General features: G+C 53.0%; 1 protein-coding gene across 2 annotated transcripts in view; it reads right to left on the reverse strand.

Moving 5' to 3' along the window:
- Window positions 1-26,666, reverse strand: part of VSTM4 (V-set and transmembrane domain containing 4) — a 93,895-nt gene that overhangs the window by 24,523 nt on the left and 42,706 nt on the right. For both annotated transcript variants that reach the window (XM_054728920.1, XM_054728921.1), the window contains exons 5-7: window positions 19,314-19,347; window positions 3,146-3,252; window positions 1,801-1,862 (exon numbers count right to left, since the gene is read on the reverse strand). In XM_054728920.1, coding sequence (XP_054584895.1) covers window positions 1,801-1,862; window positions 3,146-3,252; window positions 19,314-19,347 — 203 coding nt within the window. The remainder of the gene's footprint in view (window positions 1-1,800; window positions 1,863-3,145; window positions 3,253-19,313; window positions 19,348-26,666) is intronic.

Here is a 26,666-nt window from a genome sequence, read left to right on the forward strand (position 1 = left end):
TGGCAGCTCATACACAATTCAGAATAGCTTTGCCAGTTTCTCTCCCTCTCTCTCCTGCACAACCCATGAACAATAATAAGCAAGAGTATGATTAGAAACAAAGACCATAAAATACCCAACACCAACACTGATATAAAAAAAATGAGTGAATAAATAGATGAGGGAAGGGGTCCATCTGCTCCTTACAAAAGAATTTCAAATAGTAAATGCGGACAGATTGAGGAAAATAGCAAATCACCATTAACACACCATAGCAACATCCACCAATGAATGCCAAAGGTAGTGGGCCAAGTTTAAGGGGCAACAGAATATCTGCATAGCCTTGACAGATCTCCCCTAAAATATTTACTTATTTTAAATTTTATTGATTGATTGATTTTAGAGAGAGAGAAAGAGCGAGAGAAACATCGATTTGTTGTCCCACTGATTTATGCATTCATTGGTCGTGTCTTGTATGTGCCCTGACCAGGGACTGAACCCAAAACCTTGCGCATCAGGACCTGAACTACCCAGACAGGACAGAATATTAACTACTGTGGTGGTTTTGACAGGTTATAAATTCTTGCGGCTGCTCCCTCAGGAGGCGGAGCTTAACTCCCCTCCCTTGAGTGTGAACTGGACCGAGAGTGGAGAGTGGATTCTAACAGGCCACGGAACAGGAAAACAGTAACTTGACACTGAAGAGGCCTGCAGACAGCACGGTAAGCGGGTGACGAAGAGTCATCCCCCGTGAGTAAGATGCAGTGGCATTATGCTCCTCTGGGCTGTTCTTCCCCAAATCTACAACCCATTCCAGTCAGAGGAGCTCAGAGAAACACAAATCAAGGGTCATTCTGAGCAGCGCTAACTGGCTACTGCTCTTCAGAACTCTGGAGGCCATGGGCGGACAGGACAGGGCAGGGCCTCCTGAAAAAGGCGAGGGGCATGGCGACCCAGTGCAGAGCCTCTCCGGCTCGGGTCCTGGGAGACAGCGATGAGGCACTGCTGGCCTCGGCCAGATCTGAGGTGGCTGACGGCGACGAGCTGGGGGAGTGCCTAGCTCTGAGGGCGCCTGCGGCTGTGGAGGACGCTCCCACCGGGGAGCGGGCTGGGGGGCGGACACGGCACTAGCTCACCTCCTCTGTAATCCAAAATTATTTCAAAATATAAGCGACGCCATCTTTTAAGTTCTTCACTGTGGTTACGGCTACATTTATACAAGCAGGTCCACTTCCTACTTACATATTCCTGAGGGTGACTTTTTCCTTCTCCTGAGAAAAGCAGCACTTATGGCAGTAATGGGCAACCTTTTGAGCTTGGTGTGTCAAACTTCGCCAAAAAACTGAGCATAACTCGGGTAGTGTGTCACTTTGAGGAAAAAACTAACTCCAAGACTCTAGTCGCAAATGTTTCATCCTCAGGAGCAGCAAATGTTCCATCCTCGGCATGCGGCCGCGTGTCATCAGAAATGGCTACGCGTGTCAGTGCTGACACGCGTGTCATAGGTTCGCCATCACTGACTTATGGTAAGAACTGCATTTGAATTGCAGAGAAGCCGAGAGGGGACTAGGCAGGTAGGGGAGCAGCGCTAGGGCTGGTGAGCAGGCATAGTGCCCCGGCCGGGGCACAGCAACCCCGCCTGGGCACAGGCCCCCCTACCGGGCACAGCGCCCCTGCCTGGGCACTGCAACCCCCGCCTGGGCACAGCACCCCCGCCCGGGCACAGCACCCCCGCCCGGGCACAGCACCAGGACTCGCGGACCACTGGGCCTGAAGTGTGCGCCAGGCTTGGGGACAAGGAGCCAGCACTGAGTCACTCACCAGGGCGTCTCTCCTTTGTGGTTTCAGCAGCTTTAGCTTGTGGGGCGTGGCGGCGGTGGGCGCTGTGGGAGTAAGTCAGCGTTCAGCTTGTGATTCCTCCCGGGGTCTCCACACCCACACACCAGGAGCATCACAGACGCCCTCTGTGGACTCCTGGACTCCTCCCACCCCCGTGGAGAACTCTGGGTTAGGATCGGGGTACCAGAGGGTGGCCCTTCTAGGCTTTGGACATGTCCATCTCTCCCCTCATCCGGTCCCGTAAAACACTGCCTCTACAGAGAGGTCAGGTGGTCAGGGAGAAAGGAGGGGCAGGCCACGGCTGCGCTGGTTCCGGCCCTGCAGGCCTAGCTGCACACCAACGCTGACAGCAGCTCTCACTGGTCACCAGGGAGGGGGGAAACTGAGGAAGAAACTGAGGCCTTCCCCAAGGTCATGTAACTAGTTTATAGATGATTTGAGGCTTGACCTTGGCCTTGAAAATCAGACACACCTCACTTCAAAGCCAGACTCTACTACGTGGCTCTCGGGTCATTTCCACCTTTCCTCAGGGAGGGCACCCTCTGCGCTGACTGAATGGGACACGCAGCAGCTCACTGTCGCCGAGGCAGGGCTCTCTGCCCCCTCCCCCATCCTCACTCCTAAGCCTCGCAGGCGCATGCCCCTCGGCCTCCCCGCTTCCCGGTGACTGCTCCGCGCCAGCCCAGGGCTCCGAGTGTCCCTAGAGAACACCCTGGGACCCCAACTGAGGGACAAAATGTATCTTGCCTCGTTTTTAAGTGGTTCACCGGGCAACCCTAGTCCTTCCAACTACATTTCCAATTCCTTGAAGTATGAACTTCTCTTGAATTGGCCAGTTATTTTCTCTCCTCCAGAAATACCCATCCTCCTCATTTATGTTCCTCTAAGTCACAACTGGAATCAAAGACTAACCTTCCTTTTATTCTCAGAACAAGTCCAAAGTAAGTTACCTGCCTGGGTTACGTCTTTAAAACCATCACAGGGCCTCTTTCCCTCGAGTGAACAAGAAGATGTGACCCCCCTTGCCCCTCCCCACTGTGTGCAGAGCAGGCTGGTAGTTGGAAGTGAAATCCACTGTGGAGTCAGTCTGTGGATGTTAACCTCCCCGCTCCCAGCTAAAGCCATGCTGGCCCAATGGACCTCCCCACCCCACCCCGGGGATGGGGCTCGGCTGTGCCCAGAATCTCGGTGGGGTTCTCTGGACCGTATGATCACAGATGTCATGTCCGTCACCGTCTCCTCTCCCTGTCCTGACGGCACGTCACACGCCTGGCCCCCTGCCGGACCAGCCACGGCGCTTTCTGGGGGAAGGCACACCGCCGCCTACCTTTGGCGGGGACTTCGGGAGGGACGTCAGCCTTCTCCTTCCGCCTCTTGCCCTTCTTGGGCTGCAAGGGGGCCAAGCTGGTCACGCTGGTGACAGTCTCCCCGGAGCTGCAGAAGAAAAGGGTCCTGGTGAAGGCAAAGGCAGTCTGTTCCAGGGAAAGGGAGGAAGCAATAGTGTCCAGGCTCCCAGTGTACCCCGTCCTTACACTGAACTGGGACCAGCTCTGCTCATCTCAGGGATGTCTGCAGGTCTGCCCTGGCCCTGGGCCGAGATGGGACAATGAGATGAGCTAGTTAGTGACAATGTGTTGTTCAAAGTTCAAAAGTCCCTGGAGACACCGGGGCCAGCTTGTCGACCCTGCCTGGGGGTATACAGCTGTATGGCTTACACCTGGTTCCACTGGCTGCACAGTCTGGCCTGGCTACATCACCAGCAGGGTATGAAGACATCCCTGGCAACTTCTGCCTGAGCTCCCGACGCCCTGCTCACAGCTGTGTGGTTCACAAGCTCAAACCCCAGCAGATCCTGTACACGTGAGCAGGACCCTGGGAGTGGCCCTGGGAGTCCCGAGGGGCCCATCACTGTCCGTGCTTGCTCCTGCTGCCGCTACCTGACCTTCAGGAGGCTCAGTGAGGTCACTCCGCGAGCTGTCTTCAATCACGGAGCGTCAGCTCCTTTCCAGGATCACCCAAAGTGACGGGCTGGTGAGCTGCTAACATCGTCACTCAGGGAAAGGCGTCATCTTGGTTTTCTATGTAAGAAAGGCAAGATGAGGGATGCTAAGTGCCTTCCCCTGAGTGACGTTGTCAGTGAGCAGCCAACCAAAAGCTGTGAACGGACTGTCCTGGCGTGAAGTCTGTTCCTGATGCTACACGTGGGGTGGAGTCCACAGGCTTTCTGGAATGGCCTTCAGTCTATTTCACATGCATCCTATTGGCTCTAGCCACCCCAAGGGCAGCCCCTCTCAGAAGCTCTGGTCTTTGGCCGCATTGCCCAGCTGGGGAGGCACAGTTACTATGACGGCTCTCTTCCTAACACATAAAGAATTTCGAGAAATCCATAAGAATATGGCCGACTGCTAATAATCAGAACGAATGAAGGTGGTAAATAGTTTCACAGGTAAGAGGAAAGGCTCCTACATGAAAACATGCTAAAACTCATGAAAGGGCCTGGCCAGCGTGGCTCAGTGGTTGAGCATCGACCTATGGACCAGGAGGTCACCATTCCGTTCCTGGTCAGGGCACATGCCCCTGTTGTGGGCTCTACCCCAGTGTGGGGGGTGCAAGAGGCAGCCGATCAATGATTCTCTCACATCACTGATGTTTCAATCTCTCTCTCTCCCTTCCTCTCTGAAACCAATAAAAACATACTTCTAAAAAATAAAAGTAAAACTCATGAAAGGAACCCAAATGAAAACGTAGTGCACTTCCTTGCTCCACATATCAGAATAGCAATCATCAAATTTTAGGCAAAGCAGTTTTGGTCAGGGGGTAGGAGTCAGGCGCTCAGAAGCACAACTGGTGCGAGTGAAACCCTTCCTGGTGGGAAACACTTGCAAGTCAGAATAACGTGGACTCTCAGGGTTACAGAGGCTTCTACTTTCTTTTTTGTTTTTTTGTTTTTTGTTTTGTTTTAAGTATATGGGGATCGAGCCCACAACCTGGGCATATGCTCAGGACCCGTCAGTCCACAGGCCGATGCTCTGTCTGCTGAGCCAAAACGGCTAGGGCAAGGCTTCTACTTCTTGACCTGGCAATTTCACCTCCAGGAATTTATTCTGTGGCTATTCTTGCACATGTATGAAAATGTATGTATGCATTACAGTCCTGTTGGTAACAGCAACAGACGGACAACAACCCAACTGTCCCTCAGCAAGGGACTAGCTGAGGAAACGTGGGGACTCCACAAATCCACACCTGGAGTCCCTGCAGCTGTAGGAGGAATGAAGACTCCAATGTGTACTGATAAGAAAAGATACAATGTGGATAGGGATGACTCAGCTCCTGTGCTGAGGCCAGAGATTGCCCTGGACTAAAGGGGTGACGGTTAGATGTGTGAGGGCAAGGGCCCCTCCGAGAGCAGATGCTGCAGCCCAGGCGACCCCGAGGGAGTGAGGACGACCCCAAGGGAGTGAGGACGACCCCCAGGGAGTGAGGACAACCCCGGGAGAGGGAGGCTGCACTCAGCATGGCAGCTCAGCGTAAGGCCTCTCGCCTCCAATTAGGAAGGGGTTGTGGCTGGGCTCTGGTTTCTTTCACAGGGCAGCTCGGTTTATGCTGTCTCACTTGCTTTTTCTGCTCCCCGGGCCTGAGCTCTAGGGGCGAGGTGGGCCCTCCCTTGCCTGCCTCCATTTGGGCACTGGCACCCCTTCTTCCAGACAATTTCAGGGACAGGAGCGTGCTACCCTCCCCTGCTGCCCACTCTCGGGCCAGATGGGCCCTGGGTCTTGGGCCCCAGCCACAGGTGATCAGGCAGGCAGGCGAGTGGTTAGGGGTGATCCAGCAGGCAGGCAGAGGGGTTAGGTGTGATCAGGCAGGAAGGCAGAGAGGTTAGGGGTGATCAGGCAGGCAGGTGAGCAGTTAGGGGCAATCAGGCAGGCAGGTGAGTGGATAGGGATGATCAGGCAGGCAGGCGAGCAGTTAGGAGCCAGTGGTCCTGGATTGCAAGAGGGATGTCTGATGGCCAGTTTAGGCCCGATCCCGCAGGGATCCGGTAGTCGGACATCCCCCAAGGGGTCCCAGATTGTGAGAGGGTGCAGGCCAGGCTGAGGGACCCCTCCCTTGTGCACAAATTTCGTGCACCGCACCTCTAGTCTATAATAATAAAAGCGTAATATGCTAATTAGACTGGATGACGTTCCAGACAAAGCTGGGGCTGCGAGGGCTGAGCCCCTTGCACAAATTTTGTGCACTCGGGGTGGGGGGGCAGGGGGGGGCGGTCCCCCAGCCTGGCCTGTGCCCTGTCTTCTTGCTGCTGCATGATGGGGGCGCTCCTCACCCCTGGCACAGCGCCTGTCCCAGGCTGCAGAGATTGGCAGGGTCTGACCGGACGCTGGGGATGCCAGGACTGTCCCAGAAAGCCCGTGGGGAGCCGTGAGTGGGGCAGAGGGAGGTGGGCGCTCGTCCAGCCAGCATCGTCCAGGCCGGCGTCCAGGACCTTCTCCGCCTGATCCTGCGACTCCACAAAGGCCTTGAAAGTGGTTTAGCTGATCCCTTTACCTCCAGGAGCGCCCACACGCCTCCTCCCTCCTGCCTGCACTCCACATCGCACACGAGAACCCTGACCCTCGTCCCGGGGGGTGGGCCCTTCAGTTCCTTTCCAAGCTCTCGGTGCTCCCTTTGCCAAGGCTGCATGCGGCTCGCTCACTACCCCACGACCTTGAACCCTGCGCAGGAAAGTGCAAAATGTCCACAGACGAAAGCTGGTCTCAGCAACTATGGTGGCAACTCACTGGCACCAACAATAACAGGTCCCCGCCCAGGTCCGCTGCCATTGATCAAGGCCAAAGGCTCAGGCAAACAAGGCAGATTTCCTGACATCGCACGAGGGCTCCAGGGCTCCTCCTGACACTGGAATACATGAGGCCAACAGATGCCACTTGCCAGGAGCTGCTTAAAGGGGCAGAACCTCACTTTCAAGATGGATGAATGGTGCCACTCATTCCTGGTGACGCCCTGAAATGTGTCTTACACATAGTGAACATTCAATGGCCATCGCCTATTATTATCTTACCAATATTATTATTATAATATTATTATTATCATTATTCTGGAATCTTCTCTGAGTCCTTGAATGCGGGCCCCAGACAGGCAGCTCTCTGCACTGAGCCAAAGCTGAGCCGGGGCACCCAGAAAGGACCAGCACACCTTGGCGGTCACAATGTACTTCCTGCTGCCTCCAGCCTCTGACCTTTTTTATTTTAGAGAGAGGAAGGGAACGGGATAGTGAGATAGAAACACTGATGAGAGAGAAACATCACTGGATGCCTCCTGCACGCCCCCTACTGGGGACTGAGCCCACCACAGGGGCATGTGCCCTGACCGGGAATCAAACCACTGAGCCACACAGGCTGGGCCAGCCTCTGACCCTTTTGAACAGCATCACAATAAGCTGCTCCCCTGGGAGGGATTGCCGAGTTGTCTCCCTGTCCACAGCCTGCCGTGGCCTCCGCGTTAGAGCTGTGCCGTCAGCCCCTGCCAGCTTCGGCATTCGGCACACAGGCCTTGCCAGTGGCGGTTTTGTGTGTGACTTTAAAATCTCTGGGTGCTAACTGGCCCGGCAGGGAGGTGCTTCACTAGCATCCCGCAGCTCCACGCGGTGTCCTGGTCAGAAGAATAACGGCAGGCAGAGCGCAGGGGTTATCTGCCCAGAAGCTACCCTGACCCGCAGGGTTGAGGCCTCATGCCTTGGTGGCTGGAACCACCCCCTGCTCAGCACAACCTGACCCTCTAGACATAACAGTGAGGGCGACGAAGACTCTGAGGCTGGGGGTGCATGGACCCGCCGCCTTTCCCCTCCCCTCCGAGGGGGCAGGCCCCGCCTCGGGGAGCATCAGCACCCGGACAGCACCGCCCGGGGAAGAGCCAGGAATGGAAGCCGCCCTGGGCCACCCACGGCCGCGCCTCAGGTGCGCAGCTCTCCCTCCTGACTGTCTCCGGAGCCCAAGGTTAGAAGCGGGACGGAGGACTGGCTGTTTCCCCAGGTTGGCATTGCACTGGCTCTCTGGGGAGAGACTCTGCACCCTGCAGGCTCTGACAGCAGTAGAGAGAAATCCCTGACACGCCCGGCGTGAAGGTGCAGCCACCAGGTGCCATCCTGGGGCGTCAGCCACAGCGTGCACCTCGCTGAGCCTTCAGGACAGCCCTGAGGGAGAGACGAAGGCCAGCTGGTGCCTGATTTGTGGAGGGAGACATCCCCAGAGAAGTGACACAAACCGACAGCAAATCCAGGCGGACTGTTCTCTATGTTACACCAGGTGAGCGACCAGGCCCCACAGGCCCGTCCTCCCTGCCTGGCCCCCTTGGGGCAGGGGAAGAAGAACGTTGAGCTGGGATGGGATGGGGTGGGGTGGGGACAAGACGGCATCAGTGATGTCAGGGACGCAGGAGACGGGCCAGGAGACACACGCCTCGTCTGCTGACCTGTCCTCACCCCGCCACCTGGCTGCTGCGGTGCATGTGGACGGAGGGGAAGCCATCAGCATACACGCAGGCGAAAAACAACCCAACAACAGCCACAACCACGGCGGGGTGTCAGCAAATCACCTGTGACCAGAGCCCATTGGGCTTTCAAAGTCCGGGATGCAGGGCGGTGGCAGCCCTCCCCTCCCCCCACCCCCACCTACAGCCGCACCCGCACCCTCAGCTGCGCCCACCCACAGCCGCGCCCTTCCCGCTGCTCCTTGCGTGGCCCACCTTCCTGCAGCACCTCCTCCTGGCTCATGTGTGTGATGGCTTACACGGCGCCCAGCTTCCATGTGCCCCTGGGACCCCGTCAGCTCTGCGGCCAGGTGGCCTGGGCGGGCATCCTGGCTGCCCCACGCTTCCCTGGGAGGGCAGCTCAGCATCATCCACTCTCACGTCAGTTCTCATCTATCGAACGGGCCCAGCCCAGCACCCACTCACGGGCTTGTGGGAAGTGAAGGTGGTACATGTCCGTGCTCGGCACTGTGGCCCAAACATGGATGGAATAAAGTGAGGCTTGGTTACTGTTGCTAATAGACTGCCGTCCCGGGCACCGGCCCTGCCGCCCTCCTGCCTCTCCTGCCTGCGGCTCTGCCCGCCTCCAGGCTCCTAACTCCCAGGAGCTGTCCCTCCAGCCCCGGCCTTTTCCCTGCTCTGCTTTTCTCCCTGCTTCTTCATCTGCCCGCGCCAGACCTCTTCTCCTGGGACACTCATCCTTCATGCTGGGCTCACAGCTCCTCCAGCAAGCCTCCCGTCACCCCAGACCCCAAACCGTTAGGAGCACCTCCTCTGGGCGCCGTGACAGCTCTGGGCCTCCCAAGGTGCTGCCATAACGTGGCCTCTCTGGTCTCCCATTTGACACAGACCTCAAGGGTCTGGGCCGTGTTATTCCGTCCTTGCTCTGCGGCCTTACAAGCGTCCTGTGCAGAAGACTCACTCATAAGTACTGACTGAGTGATAACAGAGCCACCTGCATGGACCTCAGCATTCACCAGGCACTAACTACTTTAATCCTCCCAGCAGCGCTATGTGCTAGGCCAGTGGTCGGCAAACTCCTTAGTCAACAGAGCCAAATATCAACAGTCCAACGATTGAAATTTCCTTTGAGAGCCAAATTTTTTAAACTTAAACTTCTTCTAACGCCACTTCTTCAAAATAGACTCGCCCAGGCCGTGGTATTGTGTGGAAGAGCCACACTCAAGGGGCCAGAGAGCCGCATGTGGCTTGCGAGCCGCAGTTTGCCGACCACGGTGACAGGGCATCATCGTCCCATCTTATCAGAGACACTGACAAACTGCTCAAAGGCACACAGCAACCAGTGGCAGCGCCGGACTCAGCGCAGGCAGCTGGCCCCAGAGCCTCGACCACCACAGCAGATGCCTTTGAGGGAAGGAGTGAGTTACTCAGTACTGCACCAACAGAGCGGGCGTTACACATCCACCGTCAGGGCACACAGCTTGGGATTCTTTTTGCAATTGTAAGCCTGCTTCCATTCTAAGATCCTGAGTGAATCATTTGTTAATTAGATCCCATACTTCGATTGTTGGGGTATGTTTAAAAATATGCGATGGTTCAGAAAAGACGGCAGAATGCTTCAAACTGAGCTCGAAAGCACAGAGAAGCTGTCCTGTGACTTACCCAACACATGGAGTCTCTGCCCACGTGGGTGAGAAAGTGGGCACCAGAAGCATGCAGAAGGCTTGCCTACTTCAGCTATAGCTGCCATCGGCCCGGGTAACATAGTTTAATGTCTCTCATTAGCAAATACTTTATCATCTCAAACCCAGAAGAAGAGGTCAAACTAAGGGTCAGGAAATGCCCCAGCTGGGGACCGCCTCGTCCGTGCCCTTGTCCATTCTCGCAACAACTGGCTTGCACATGACCTACAGGAAGGAAGGCATCTGAACCCACTCGTGTGAGGAGGGTGGGGGCCCATCACAGCTGCATGCACGTGGTGCACTGCGTTCAAGCTGCTTCGCTGGGCGGCGGAGGACGTCACTGGCCGCTGCTCAGAGCCGCTTCTGGGAGGCGGTGTCCGCCTGGGCCGGCTCTGCCCCAGGACACTTGGCCGTGGGATAAAGCACTTCCCATCCTGAAGGTCAGGGCAACTTCCGACTTCATGGGTGACACAAACTCAGGATGAGACTTGTTTTCTTTCCGTTGACTTCTCTCAACAAGCCATGGAATTCTCTAGAGCCTCCGGGTTCTGGCCCAGGCACTTGACAAGGCCCCACCAGCGACTGCAGGCTCCAGCCAGCATGCGGCCCCTTCCTGCGGGTCCCTCCCCCGGCACCTTGCCCTGGTCCTGTGCTCTCTGCCATTCTTCCTTCGGAGGAGGGGTTAGAGGACCGAGAAGGACATTTGTCTGGATCAAACCTTGAGACGCCTGGGTCCCCGCTGCCCACTGCCACAGCTCAGATGGCGGGGCCAGGATCTGGAGCCGCTGGCCGGACAGGGATGGGAGCACACAACCGAGGCACAGCCTGACTGTCACCAGTGAGGTACCATGACAAGCACCGGGGCTGCATCTAGTCAAATCAGCATGAGGTTCTAACCAGGTTCTAATCTACGCGGACAATGGAAGTCAGCGCAGCCCATTTCCAGGTCTGCGGGAGCAGGGCTGCCCCCTTCAGGGTTCGGGGGTGCAGTGGAGTACAGGCAGGCTTTCCAGAGGCAGGTAGGTCTGTGGGCTGGCTCAACAGAAGTCAGGCCCACGGGGAGAGCTCAACTCAGGCCCACAACCAGTCCTGCTGACGGCACCAGCTGGTCGAGGGGACAGCATTTAGGGACTGCGGTCAGACCTGACCTCTAGTAGGAATCCCAAACCCCAATGCCGGCAGGCTGGGATAATGCCCAACCCTGTACTTCTAGCCTCAGCAACAGCTCAGAACGGGGCAAGTGACGGAGAGGGCCTGGGAGGGGAGGGGAGCGGCCTGAGCCCCTGGCACTGCGTGGTAACGTGGAAAGGCCAGACAGGGATCTCAGCATCCCCAGGAACTTGCAGGCTGCTCTCCAGCCTCCGGCCGCCCAGCCACAACCCCCATCTCCAATGTGGGTCCTTGAGGCCCGATGGGGCATATGCTCTAAAAAGAAACAAGTAGCTTTCTTGAGGTGTAATTTACTTAGCATGAAGTTGACTGATCATAAGTGTACAAATCAATCATTTTAGTGTACTTATAAAGTTGTGCAATCATCACTACAATACAGTTTTAGGACCTGCGGTCATCCCCCAAAGTTCCCTCTAATTTACAGTTAATCCTTATTCCTACCTTCAGCACTAAGCAACTACTAATCTACTTTCTGTCTCCACAGAGTTACCTTTTCTGGGCATTTCAAACAAATAGAATCATATAATATGTAATTTTTTGCATTTGAGTTCTCTCACTTAGCTTAATGTTTTTGAGACCCATGCATGTTGTAGCACACATCAGCAGTTGTTCCTTGGATGAATGTACTAAATTGTGTTTACCTCTACACCAGTGGATCCATATATTTAGGTTTTCCCAGTTTCCGTTACTATGACTACAGCAGCTATGAACAGCCGCATGGATGTCTTTTTGTAGACACGTGCTTTCCTTTCTCTTGGGGTAGATTCCTACGAGTGGAATTGCTGGGTCATTTGGTAAGTTTATGTTTACTGTTTTATGAAACCACTGTCAAGTGGCTACACCACTTATCATTCCCACCACTTAGCAGTCCACAGGGTCCCAGCCTTCCCCATCCCTGCCAAGACGCGACACCGCTGACTTTTCTACGTCAGCCATTGCCGTGGGTGCGTCATCACATGTGGGTTGGTTTGCATTTCTCTGGTGGCTAATGATATTGAACATATTTTCACAGACTTGTTAGTCATTTGTATACATTCTTTGGGAAAATATCTACTCAAATCTTTTGTCCATTTTTAATTGTATTTACCATCTTCTTACTGAGTTGTGGAGAGTGCTTTATACATTTTTCCTCACACCATCTGCTTTCCCAAGTTTTCTCAAGGAGTTTGGGAAGGACTGGCGTTCATTTTTTCTGTAATCTTTATATACTTCACCAGTAAAGCAATGTGGGTCTGGGCTTCTCTTGGTTGGAAAGTTTTAGCTAACAAATCAATAACAACTCAATTTCTTGACTTATTACAGGTTTATTCAAATTATAGCTCTCATTTTAAATTGGTTTTGGTAATTTTTGTCTTTCTAGGATTTTTTTTCATTTCATCTATGTTGTCTACTTTGCTAGAATAAACTTGTTCATAATTTTTCCTTATGACCCTTGACATTTCTGTAGAGTCTAAATTTCTGTTTTCCTTCCCAATTTTGGTAATTGGGTTTTTTTTCTCTCCTTGCTCTCTCTCTCTCTCTCTCTCTCTCTCTCTCTCTCGTTTTTTTTCATGGACAGTCTAACTTAAGGTTTGTAAATTCTATTGAACTCTTCAAAGAACCAACTTTTGTTTTCATTATATTTCTACTAGAGTCCTGGTGCACGAAATTCGTGCATGGGGGGGTGTCCCTCAGCCCAGCCTGCACCCTCTCCAATCTGGGGCCCCTCAAGGAATGTCCGACTGCCCGTTTGGCCCGATCCTAGGCAGTCGGACATCCCTCTCACAATCCAGAACTGCTGGCTCCCAACTGCTCACCTGCCTGCCTTCCTGATTGCCCCTAACCGCTTCTGCCTGCCAGCCTGATTGCCCCTAACTGCCCACCCCTGAAGACCTGGTCACCCCTAAATGCCCTCCCCTGTAGGCCTGGTCCCCCCCAACTGCCCTCCCCAGCAGGCCTGGTCACCCCTAACTGCCCTCCCCTGCAGCCTGGTCCCCCCCAACTGCCCTCCACTGCAGGCCTGATCACCCACAACTGCCCTCCCTTGCAGGCCTGATCCTTCCCAACTGCCCTCCCGTGCTGGCTATCTTGTGGTGGCCATCTTGTGTCCACATGGGGGCAGCCATCTTTGACCACATGGGGGAAGCCATCTTGTGTGTTGGAGTGATGGTCAATTTGCATATTATTATTTTATTAGATAGGCTAGAGGCCTGGTGCACGGGTGGGGGCCGGCTGGTTTGCCCTGAAGGGTGTCCCGGATCAGGGTGGGAGTTCCCTTGGGGCGTGGGGCGGCCTGGGCAAGGGGCCTGTGGTGGTTTGCAGGCTGGCCACGCCCCCCGGCAACCCAAGAGGAGGCCCTGGTATCTGGGATTTATTAATCTTCTATAATTAAACTTTGTATCCTTGAGTGGAGGCCAGGTCCGGCCAGCACAGGCAGGAAGCTTGGCTTCCTCCATCGCCAGGGGCAACCCAAGCCTCCTACTCTCTCCAGCTCCATGGCTGCCGCTATTTTTGTTGGGATTCATTTATCTTCTATAATTGCAACTTTGTAGCCTTGAGCAGAGGCCAGGGCCAGCCAGCGCGAGCGGGAAGCTTGGCTTCCTCCATCGCGGGGGTCAACCAAAGCCTCCTGCTTGCTCCAGCTCCGTGGCCATCGCCATATTTGTTGGGTTAATTTGCATACTTGCTCCTGATTGGCTGGTGGGCATGGCTTGTGGATGTAGCGGAGGTACGGTAAATTTGCATATTTCTCTTTTATTAGGTAGGACTAGGGGCCCAGTGCACGAATTCTTGCACCTTGAAAGGAACTGTGGGCCGCGAGGCTGTGGTAGGCACAGGGGTTGGCCTCGGCCCATCTTCTGCACCCCCGCCCAGCCCCTTGCACTGCAGCCCCCAATCATCTGTCTGCCTGAAGCCCTGCTCCCACTGCAGCCACTCCAACGTGCTGACGGTGCCGGCCCCACTCACACCCGCTGAAGGCACAAAGCAATTGGGGCCAGCGTCATCAGTGGGTGCGAGCGGCAGCTGCTGCCCCAATTGCCCCTCAGGAGCAGGGGGAGGTGGAGAAGCCCTCAGGGGTTATCAGGGCTGGCAACCGCTGCTCACACCCACTGATGGTGCTGAGCGATTGGGACTGGTGCCAGGCACCAGCAGTGGGTGCTAGTGGTGGCTCCAGTGACAGCTACGGTGCAAGTGGGGCCGGTGCCGGCAGTGGGTGCGAGAAGCGGCTCTGGCAATGTCAGCGAGTGTGAGAGGTGGCTGCTGGCCCCAATCTCCCCTCAGGAGCAGGGGTAGGTGGAGAAGCCCTGAGGGGCAACTGGGGCTGGAAGCTACCACTCACACCCGCTGATGGCACCAAGTGATCAGGGCCCGCACCAGGTGCCAGCAGTGGGTGTGATCAGCAACTTCGGCGCTGGCAGCAGGTGCGAGCAGGGCCAGTGCCAGCAGCAGATGCAAGCACCAGGCGGAACTGAGGTGTGCAGGAGCAAAGAATTTTCAGTAACCACCAGAGGCTCACTCTGATGACAGTGACTGGTGCCCTGCCTTGGTCTAACACTCCCACTCATCTGCTCCACCATCCCGCCTCGGCCGATGCCTGCCATGTTCTGCACACGCCCCCTGGTGGTCATAGCAACTGGTCATTTGGTTGTTCCACCGTTCGGTCTATTTGCATATTAGCCTTTTATTATACAGGATGTGTGTGTGTTTTCCATATCATGGATTTCTGTGTGGTTTTTTTTCTCTTAATTGATGAGAGTATTAGAGATGACCACCTTTCCCTCCCCCCATTGCAACCTCCACCCTGTTCTCACACTGCCCCAGGCCTTCACCACCTTATTGTCTGTGTCCATAGGTAATGCATATGCATATAAGATCTTTGGTTAATTTCTTCCCACCCCTCTCCTCCTTCCCTCTTAGATTCATCAGTCTGTTCCCTATTTCCATACTCCTGGTTCTATTTTATTCATCAGTTTATTTTGTCCATTAGATTCCTTGGTCATTTATTTTTAGATTTAATTGTTGATAGGTATGTATTTATTGGCTGCTGCTTCTTCTTCTTCTTCCTCCTCCTCCTCCTCCTCCTCCTTCTCCTCCTCCTTAAGAATACCCTTCAACATTTCATGTAATACTGGTTTGGTGGTGATGAACTCCTTTGGCTTTTTCTTCGTCTGTGAATCTCTTTATCTGACCTTCAATTCTAAATGATAGCTTTGATGGGTAGAGTAATCTTGGTTGTAGGTCCTTGCTATTCATCAGCTTGAATATTTCTTGCCACTCCCTTCTGGCCAGCAAACTTTCTGTTGAGAAATCAGCTGACAGTCATATGGGTACTCCCTTGTAGGTAACTAACTACTTTTCTCTTGCTGCTTTTAAGATTCTCTCTTTGTCTTTAACCCTTGGCATTTTAATTATGATGTGTCTTGGTGTGAGCCTCTTTGGGTCCCTCTTGTTTGGGACTCTCTGTGCTTCCTGGACTTGTAAGTCTATTTATTTCACCAGGTATGGGAAGTTTTCTGTCATTATTACTTCAAATAGGTTTTCAATATCTTGCTCTCTCTCTTCTTCTTCTGGCACCCCCATAATGTGAAATGTTGGTACATTTGAAGTTGTCCCAGAGGCTCCTTACATTATTTTCATATTTTTGGATACTTTTTTCTTTTTGCTCTTCTCATTGGTTTTGCTTTCTCACATTAAAAATTTTTTATTTGATTCTCAGAATCCTCTACTCTACATTTGAATCCCTATAAATTATCCCTTATTTCAGTGTATGCTTAATTTCTGACTGGACCTTTTTCATTTCTTTGAAATTCTCACTAAGATCCTTGAAAGTCTCACTAAGTCCCTTGAAGCTCTCATGAAGATCCTTGAGCAGCCTTATCAACCATGAGCAACCATGGTTTTGAACTCTGCATCCAGTAGTTTGCTTGCTTCCATTTCATTTCGCTGTTTTCATGGAGATTTCTTCTGTTCTTTCATTGGTGACATGTTTCTTTGTCTCCACATTTTGTCTGCTTCCCTGTGTTTGTTTCTATATATTAGGTAGAGTTTCTGTATCTCCTGGAATTGGTAGAGTGGCCTTGTGTAATAAGTGTCCTGTAGGACCCTGTTGCTCAGCCACCCCAGTCACCTGAGCTGGGCACTCTAGTTGAACACCTGTGTGGGCCTTATCAACCATGAGCAACCATGGTTTTGAACTCTGCATCCAGTAATTTGCTTGCTTCCATTTCATTTCGCTGTTTTCATGGAGATTTCTTCTGAAGAATGTTCCAAGGACACTTGAAAAGAATTTATCCTGTAGTTATTGGGTAGAGCATTCTTATGTGTGGGGTCAAATTGCTTGATCGTCTGTGCCCTTATTGATTTTCCATCTAGCTATTCTATCAATTATTAAGAATGGAACAATAGAATCAACTATTATTCTAGAATCATCTACTTTATCTTTTAAATTTCTGTGTTTGCTTCATGTATCTGAGGCTCTTTTTTAGGTCCATATCCTATCTAATAAAGATGAAATATGCAAATTGACTGTCACACCATGACAAAGATGGTGGTGACCACAATGGAGGCAGGGTTTCCATAACACAGATTGTTGTGCCCACAGCAGAGGCGGGGTTTCCTTAACACAAGATGACTGCACCCACAGCGGAGGCCGAGTTCCCATGACGAGCCTTAATGAGCAATCAGCAGGGACCTCAGGCCGCACCCCTTGCCCAGCAGGGCTTGATGGGGGACCTCAGGCTGTTCCCCCTGCCCTGGGCCAGGGGACCTGAGGCTGTGCCCCCCACCCCGGCACCAGGGGACCTGAGGCTGTGCCCCCCACCAGGTGGGGCTTGACAGGGGCCCTGAGGCTGCGCTCTCCACCAGGCGGGACTTGATGGGGGACCTGAGGCTGCGCCCTCCACCTGGTGGGGCTTGACAAGGGTGGGGCCAGCCGGGTCTGGATCTTGCCTAATGGGAGTGAGGCTGGCTGGGTCTGGGTCTCGAGCGATTTTGAGGCATTGCGGGTAGGCAGGGACTTGACTCTGGGTCCCATGGCGCGCCCCAGACTCTGACAGAAGGAAGATTTTCATATACATTTTACTAATTTTCTTTCATCTCCGACACTTCTATTATAGAGAAAGGGCAAATAGCAATATTAAAATATTACCTCTAATTAATCCCCTTTTAATGTGTACGAATTTTATGCACTGGTCCACTACTAGATTTATAATGACTATATCTTCCTTATGTTTAGACCCATTATAATTATGAAACTTTGTCTCTTGTAATATTTATTCTTACATTATCTATTATCTTAAATTAATTTAGCTATAACCTCTCTTATTATTACTGTTTGCATGGTATATCTACTTCCATCCTTGGGCTACTCTTCATTTACTGCACATGCATGTTGCTTCAGCCAGAAACAAGCTTGCCCCAACTGTGACCATGCAATACATGGGTGCTATTAACTCCAGCTCCTGGGAACAATGAGCATCCCAGGGAAAAAGGCAATGCAAGGCCAGGGATGAGGACAGAGAGCAGGAAAGCTGCGAGAGAAGGAGGCTCGCCCTCTGGTGCTGGCCTCTGGGATGGCTTTCTTTATCTCGGGGTTCAATGGGGATCACTTCAGGACCAGGGACAGCTACTCTGACATTCTCTTTCAGACTTACCTTGATGAAGGAGTGGGATATTGAAGTCTCCTTATACCAATGTTCTATCACTTTCACTGGAGTATGGAAACCTCACTTCTATTTAGGTCACTTGACCTTTCCCACTTTTAAATATCATAATGCTCTTCTTGAGTATCAGATGGCTTTATAATTTTTGTTTTAATCATCAAATATTATTTTTAAAACTTATGAGAAAAAAAATAGTCTACTTAACTACCCATATTTATGTTACATTATTCCTTTTTCTTTTCTAATGCACCAAGATTTTCTCTTTTATTTCAAGAATTTCTTTAAAAGTAAGCCTGATAGTGACAGATTTCTTTAGTTTCCCTTAATCTGAAAATGCCCTTATTTCCCCTTTTTCCTAAAGGATAATTTTGCTGGATATTAAATTTGTGGTTAACAGTACTTAAAAAAAATTTTTTTTAAAGTGGTTCCATTTCTTTCTGTCCTCTATGAATTCAGATGAAAAATATGCTGTCATTCAAATTTGTGTTCCTCTAATAGGTAATACATTATTTCTCTCTGATTGCTTTTGAGATTTTTTTCCTTTGTCTTTGGTTTTCATAATTTTCCTTTAACCAATTTTCAGAGTCCTCCTTTGGTGTCTCATATTATTTGCAAGGTTTATGTTTATGCTTAGCAGGGCAGAACAGGGACAAATTGACCTATGCCATTTTGCCTGGATCAAAAGTCTCACATTTTTAAACACTATGAGTTTGCAATATTTACTATAACTATTATGTTACCTATGAGGTTTGTCCGACCAGCTAAAGCTAGCATTTTAGCACATGTATTACTAACTAGAGGCCCTGCACATGAAATTCGTGCTCTGGTCTAGTCCCTAGGCCTGAACTGCGATCAAGGCCATCTTCCCCAGGTGCCCACAGCTGGCCCCGTCCCCCGTCATCACCCACCCCCAGTTCCCCATTCGCCATCAGGTGATCGGTGCCTGATGGCGGGGGGGTGGGCGGGGGGGAAGAAAGGGACTGAGAGGTCGGCTGTTCCCACCTGCTCGATGGCCCCACCCCTGCCGCAGGTGGCCATCAGGCGATCAGAGCCTGCTGGGCAGGGAAAGGAACCAAGAGGGGGTCAATGAGCCTCATGGTGACTGGTCCAGCAGTTGTTCTGGTCATTCTGCTGTTAGGGTCAATTTACATATTACACTTTTATTATATAGGATGGCTGTGTTCTACAGAGTGGGGCATAGAACAAGCAAGCATTGTTGGGAAAAGATTAGGAGTGATTATGGTCAGAAGGCATCAAAGTGGTTCAGTCTAGTTTCCAGCCCCTTTCTAAATGAGGGACCGTCCTCCAGAGCAGGTGCTGGGCAGCATGAAACCACCTGTTTTCTGGATCCTCTGGAGGTGACAACCGAGCATGGAGTCTGGAAATATGCAAATGCATGTGGGACACACATTTTTAGGCCAATTTGTGGACTAATATGAAGATCTTTAAGTAAAGATACAAATGTAACCAATTTCTTGGTAATATCTAAAGAAAGTAAAAGCAAAAATATTCTTACCTGTTCTGAGGGCATTTCACCAAATATTTTCTCACTGTGAAAGGAAAAATAAATAAAAGATGGTAAATAAACGCTACTTTAGACATATATACTCCAGGAATTAGGGGAGGTATGTGCCCAGGTGCTGACCAGGTGTGGGTTCAGGCCACCTCTCAGGCTTTCACACTTCTCTTCGGATGAGTTCAGTGGAGCCAGAGCGTGACACCAGTGACTTGATACTGTTCCACACCTGGATCAAGCCAGATAGGAAGCCATACCCCCCAGACTCCCTGATTACACAACCCGAAACATTCAGTTCTTTTGCTGGTTGAGTCGGGTTCTAACCTGAAGGTTCCAGGAGTAATAACACCACCCAATTTCTAAGTTCTGCCTTAATGATGAAAGGCCTTTTTGGGGCCACCTGTTTCCATTTAGACTCTCCTCTCCATAAAGTGGGTTTCTAATCTCCAATCAGTGCTTTTCCAGGACTAACAGCATACCCTTGGAAAGAGTCTTAAAGCAAGATATCCTCCGAAGTAGGTCTCCTTGAGAAAAACAAGATTCTGGTTGTAGAGGAAAAATAAGAATGCCTAGGCAGTTATCCTAACAAGTGTCCAATCTAAGCTCGCAGTTGGGTTCACATCAAATAGAAGTAAAGCTGAGGCAGCCACAGGCCCTGGGGTTGTGTGGTAGCACCAATGGCCCCATGATCACACCTCCCTGTATCTATCCACACTCATGGGTAACACCCTCTCACATGGACTCTGGGCTTGGCCACAAGGCATGCTTTGGCCAGTGAAACAGTAGCCAAGCAGAGACCTAAAAGACCCTGTGCTCTGAGGTTTGCGCATGCATGCTCACTCGCTCTCCCCCTCCTTCCTCTCCTCTCCTCCTCCCTTCTTCCCCTCCTCCCCTCCCCTTCTGTCCTCCTCCTCTCCACTTTGTCCTTTCTCCCTCCCTCCCTCCCTCTCTCCCTCCCTCCCCCATCCTTCTGAGGAATTCGTCTGCTTCCACATGAAGAAGCCTAGCTAGCCCACTAGAAGATGATACCACATGGAACAGATACCAGTCATCTCAGCTGAGGCCCCAAAGCAGGCCCAGCTGATGGGCCACTGGACTGCAGCTGCTGAAAGCAGGGTGCTCAGCTGAGCCCCAGCCCAAATAAGTGTCACAGTTGGGTTCACCTCAAATAGAAGTAAAGCTGAAGCCCACATAATTCGTACCTCAGAAGGAGACTATATTTGAAGGTAGGGCCTTTAAAATTGCTGGCCTGCAGTATTGCGAGCAAATAAAAGGCTGTTTGAACCTGCACATTTGGAGTATCTGTCAAGCAGGTGACCAATTCAGGTTCCAGACCAAGATGATGGGACCAGCTTTAGAGGAGTTCTTTTAGGCATATCTGGCCCAGCCCTCTGTTATATCTAGACTCTCTCTGCATTCCAGTCACTGTATTCCAGTCCAGAACTACGTACTGGATAGTTGACAGATACAGAAATAATAAAGTCATAGTTAGCATTTAAAGGACACCACATAAACTCCTGGCACTATTCCAAGCTTATTATGTAGATCAGAGGCTTGCATACCCTGGGGTTTGCATGCCCTAGGCATCTTAGGAAGGACGGTTTTAGGGAAATCTATTTCTAGATTCTCACCTTCCATGATACTCTTTCCTAAGAATTCTTCCTCCTGAAACACACCTGAGATCAGACTGTACTCATTTCCTCCCTCCCTGTCACATCACCCTTTCTACTTCAGAAAATCTAGGCCACCCTCACCCTCCCTGACTTGTACGATGAAGGCCTGTCCTGGGGGCAAAGACCAGTGGGCGCCAAACAAGAGATGATCTGAAATATCGATGCCAGTGTTGAGAAGGTGAATGACGAATGACGGGGCCACTAAACCTTTCACGGGGGCAGGTTTCCAATATTTTGCTTCCAACAAGGACTGAATGATGACCTAAGCCAGTTGTCAGCTGGGGGAGTATTAAGTCATTTTCGATGATAAATTATTATATGACTTTGACTTATAACTGGGAAGCAGTTTAGAGTATTGAGTGGCATCAGAAAACTTGGTCCATCTCGGCCTCTGTTCATATTGAGCGAGGCATTTCAGAGCTTACAGCTATTAAAAACAGGAATAAAATTGATGCTAAAGTCTATCACTAACCAAATTTATACAAGGGCATGTGAAGTAAAGTAAAAATCCATTTCAATAAAATCCATTTCTAATAAAGTTTTACTTCTTGTGATTATTAATTATTTATCTAAATTTTGTATTTGTGTGGTTTTGATTAATTTTACAGTCATTTTCCAAATATTACTAATTGTGCAATATTGATAACTTAATCCAGAAAAAAATTAAAACCTAGAGACTTATGGAATAAGGAAATTAAACTTTTAATTTTAATTTTTACACATATTATTTTACAGAAGTATAATATGGAAATCAATAAAGGATTTTCAAAACAATAATATACTAAAAAGCAGGATAAAGTTTTGTTGGGTAAGTGATTGAAAATAAAAGCTTGCGGGGCGGGGGCGGGGGGAGGGGAGGGAGAGAAACACACATAAAATTCCTGAAAGCTAAAACTTATTTACGGAGCCTTTTTAAGTCAGCAGAGGTAGTTACTAAATTCATGGCATGTAGATGTAAAAGAGAGATTTAACCATTTCATTTTAAATGTCAGTATTTGTGATGCTGTGGGAATTACAACCTTTGCAACAGTTTATATTTGTCAACAAAACACACTCAAGGGTGCATAGCTTTGGAATGATTTGGGAATGATGTGCGCCGAAGGGTTTGAGACCACACTCTACTCTCATCTTCACAGTGACGCTGTCCTCACATCTGTGTTACAGCAGGACCGAGGCCCAGAGAGGTACACGACCTTGCCCAAGGTCGCACACCTAGTGTTAGGGGCTGAGCTATGCGCTTGCATAATTCATACCTCAGAACTACGAGGGCCTTTAAAAATGTGATTAAGTTAAAATGAGGTCATGAGGACGGGCCCCAATCCACCAAAACCCGTGTCCTTATAAGAAGAGAGGAGGGAAGACAGGTGCACAGACCACAGGGAGAGGGCAGGCGGCCGCCCAAAGCTTTGCACCAGCAGCCTGAGCACCAGCACGGGGGGGGCAGAGCCTCTGGTAACTCCTCCGCGCTGTTCTCAGTCTGGGCAGCGGGTGGCAGGGCTCCTGCAGGTGAAGAAACTGAGTCACAGGATAAACGCTGCCATTGGCCACAGCCGGAGAGGGAGGGCCAGGACTGGGCCCTAGGGAACAGCTCACTGGCTGGGCTGTGTCTCGGGGAGTCCACTCCAGCGGCAGGGCAGCGAGGTGAGCAGCCTGGAGCCCAGGAAGCCAGGGAGCAGGGGCGGCAGAGGGGCTCTGTGAGCCCCACACCTCCCCGCACTTGCTTATGAGGCTGCAACCAGGTGAATGGGGGCCTGTGTCCCTTTAACAAACAAAACTGCCCCAGGGGCCAAATGTGATCCAGAACCCAAAGGCAGGACCTCAGGCGTCTGAGAACTAGACCTCGCCCACCTGGCCCCAGGTGAGCAGCGCATACTCAGACAGATTCCAGTGCAAACATCTCTGTGGGAGGTGGTCCTGGGAAGCCCCTGGGGAGGAGGAGTGAGACCCGGCAGAGACCCGCATTAGGGGAGATCCCAGAGCGGCGCTCACCGTGGCCTAGCGCACTGGACTCCGAGGCCCGGCGCCCGGCAAGGCCTCCCCTCCGCACGGAAATGAGACTTTGAGGAAGGACTCTAAGGAAGGGCCGTTCTCACCTCCCCGACAGGGAGCGGCTGTGAGCACCAGGCCTGGGCCGCCCTTTCTCTGCTGTGGCCACACCTCCCAAGTGACAAGTCCAGGCTTGAAGGCTTCCTCATCCCCACCGGGGCCGGTCCAGGACCTCACCACCCCCAGTGGATAATTTGGGGTGACGGCAGTCGTGCCCACCCCATCCTATGAGACCTTGTAGCCGCGTTGGGGCCTCCCATGGTGGCTGACCTTCCCATATCATTCCCTCCAACCCGCTGCATCCTCTGCAGACCCCCAGGCCCTGCAGTGACCGCTAGATGAGACTGTGGGTGACCCTGCACTCCTGGCAGCACCTGGCAGCCTGCACAGGCCCTGGCGTTCGCATACCCAGGCCCCTCGGCGTCAGCACAGGCAGGAGCCCCGCAGCCGGGATGCGCCTTCCTGCCAGCCCTTCCCTTTGCCCAGCAGTGGGCTCCTCCCGTGCCAGGCGCAGGAGCCCAGTCCCTGCCCTCCGGGAGGCAGCCTGTCTCGGGACGCCTCCAGGCAGCACAGTGGCCAGGCGGCCGGTCGGCCAGCTCGCTGGGTCCCCAAGTGGAAAGCTGAGGAGGAGTAGGCTTTTGCCTCTGGTTCACGGTACGGGGAGCCCGTCGGGCCGCGGCCGCACCGTGAGGAGCACCAGCGCATGGGGGTGTCTCTCTGGGGTCGTGAGCCCAGGAGGCGGCCAGGCCCTGGAAACGGGACTGGTCCACACGAGACGTGCTGACGTGTGCGGCCACACTGACTCTCAGCCTTGTCACTCGGGACCTTCATGTTGTCACTCACTGAAATGGCATTTTGGACACAAAATGTTAAATAAAATAAATTAAATTACTCGATACCCTTTTAAATGTGACTGCTAAAAAACGTCCCGTTACATGCAGGGCTCACTGGGGACGTGTCGTCGGCCCTGGCCGTGGGGGAGGCAGGCCCCGCAGTCCTCACGACCCCGGGGGGCGAGGCGACCTGGAGGTGAACAGCCCAGGAAGAAGGCACTCCCTGGAGCTGCCCAATGCGGGCCCGGCCACCTCACGGGAAATGTGTCCCCGACAGCTCTGTGAGGGGAGAGGACTCTCCTCCCCTCCGACAGTGGGACACTCGCCGGGACTCTGTGAGTGAGTCAGGCTGAGGCCCCGCGCTGTCCTTCCTCGGTCCCGGAGGCCACGAGCCCCCACGGGGAGGGACGGCAGCAGCGCCAGCGCCTGGAGCCAGCAAGCCTTCTCGGAAGCCCCTGGAGGACTCGTGCTCGGGTGCTCGGTGTCTCCACACCAGGCTGCTGAGCCCTCCGTCCTCCCCAGGCCCAGGGTCGCCCCTGCTCCTCCTCGTCCACAGCCACCCCGTGCCGCCTGGCAGGGGGACACAGCTCGGCCCCTTTCCTGTAGCCCAGAGAACGGACCACGGGCCCTTGGACCCCATGGCCACACGGGGCAGCTGGGGCAGGTGGGCAGGGGCCCAGCAGGCACCAGCGACCCAGTCCCCATGAGCTGGCACCTTGGGGACAAGGGGCTGAGGCTGCTCCCTCTGTGGTTCTGGTGGGCCTCCAACCTGTCATCCCAAAAGCTCAGGTAGAGGAGTGGGCAGATGGCTGGGGCCAGCCCAACGCAGTGGGCCGGGCACAGTTCCCAAGAAGCACAGGCCTTGGGAGCCAGCGTGCCTGAGGGACTACGGGGCCACCTGGCTGATGTTCTCTGTGGTGACTCGGAGTTCCAGGCCCCGGCACTAACAAGGAGCAGGGACGGGCGGGAGTTGCAGCTTGGGGGAAGGAAGGAGCATCTTAGTGCTTGGCCAGTAACAAAGGGTGCATGAGCTCCAGCTCCCGGGAGCAGTGAGCGCCCCCGGAAAATAAGGCAAGCAGGGCGGGGGGGAGGGGGGGGCTGAGGGCGGAGCAGCAGGGAGACTGAGGCTGAGGGCGGAGCAGCAGGGAGGCCGAGGAGAAGGGAGCTGGCCCCCGTACGTGGCTTCCAGGATGGCTTTGCTTACCCCAGGGTCCCACAGGCCATGGCAGCAGGGGAGGGGACAGCGACTCAGATGTCCTTTTTCAGACAGACATCGCTGAGGGCGGGGGAGCAGGGGCTGGGCTCACCTCTGCTTTCCACGCACACCTGAGCAGCCCGGAAAGCTGCAAGCGCTGAGGTGGCGTCCTGGTGACCAGCATGGAGAAGGCCCGCACCCGCCCTTGCATGGAAAACTCCGACTCCATCACTACAGCGGGGGCCTGGGCCTCCACACGCCAAGCACTGCTCTAAGCACTTCTGCATATTAATAGTTCTCATCAGGAGGATGCACATTTGTCATGATGCATCACGTGGAAGAAGGTGCTACATTTGAGCTATAGGGTGCTGCTGGGTTCTATTGGGACACGTCGTTTGGCCCACAGATGCATGACTGCCCACTGAGAGCCAGGACCTTCCGCTGCTAACCAATACAGGCAGCAGCCTCCGGTGCGGCCCAACCCAAGAGAGGTGCCCGCCCCTGCCCTTGCTCTGGGAGCTGCTGGAACCTGCTGCTTTGGAATGGCACCACGCCCTCCCCACTCCTTTCCCTCCGGGCCTGGGCACAACCGGTGCAGTGCTCCCTGAGCACCTCCCGTCTCAGAGCCCAGCACCTGGAGTGCATCCCCGACTCACCCCTGAGCTGGGCGCTCCCCTTGCTCCCCTGGGTCTGTCGGGGGGCGGGGGGGACAGACAGAAGTCCAGTTTTCCTTGTGTGGTGGTTTACGATGACCACAAATTCTTTGCCACTCTTCCCACAAAGCGGTGGAGGCACCTCCCTTCCCAAGTCTGGGACGCCCTCAGGAGGTGCTTTACCAACAGAATGTGGCAGCGTGACCACCGTGCCAGGGTCCAGTCTAGGCATGCACTCGAAGCCCAGAGTCACCAAGTAGGTGGCCTGGCCACGCCACCTGCTGGTGAGATGAGAGGGGGAGGGGAGGGAGAGAGACGGAACAGAGAGCGGTGGAGGGTGGGAGGGGCAATGGCACGGGCCCTGCTGCCCCATCTGTGTCTGAGGTGGGACCCAGGCCTGCGAGCAGCACTCTCCTGGACCGCCAGTCAGCTCCAGATGACGGAGGCCACGTGGGAACCCCAGGTGACCCAGTGGAATCGCCTCGCTGAGCCCAGCCTGACTGCAGAATCTCGAGGAAGTAAACATCAAAGCCACCGTGTTTGGGACGGTCTGTTACTCAGCAGAGATGCCGGGGATTAGCACTGTATGTGCTCGGGGAAGAGCTCACTCAATGACAGACTGTCATCATACATGTGGTCTGTCAGCATCTTCAGAACCAACGAAAACAAGGTCATACTTATCAGGTCCCCTCCACCCATTCAGATCATTTTTGTTTTTAAATTTCATGGAGAAGCCAAAGCCGGTTTGGCTCAGTGGATAGAGCGTCGGCCTGCGGACTCAAGGGTCCCGGGTTCGATTCCGGTCAAGGGCATGTACCTTGGTTGCGGGCACATCCCCAGTGGGGGGTGTTCAGGAGGCAGCCGATCGATGATTCTCTCTCATCGATGTTTCTAACTCTCTATCCCTCTGTCTTCCTCTCTGTAAAAAATCAATAAAATATATTTAAAAAAAA

This window comes from Eptesicus fuscus, chromosome 17 (assembly GCF_027574615.1).
Source record: "Eptesicus fuscus isolate TK198812 chromosome 17, DD_ASM_mEF_20220401, whole genome shotgun sequence".
NCBI lineage: Eukaryota > Metazoa > Chordata > Mammalia > Chiroptera > Vespertilionidae > Eptesicus > Eptesicus fuscus.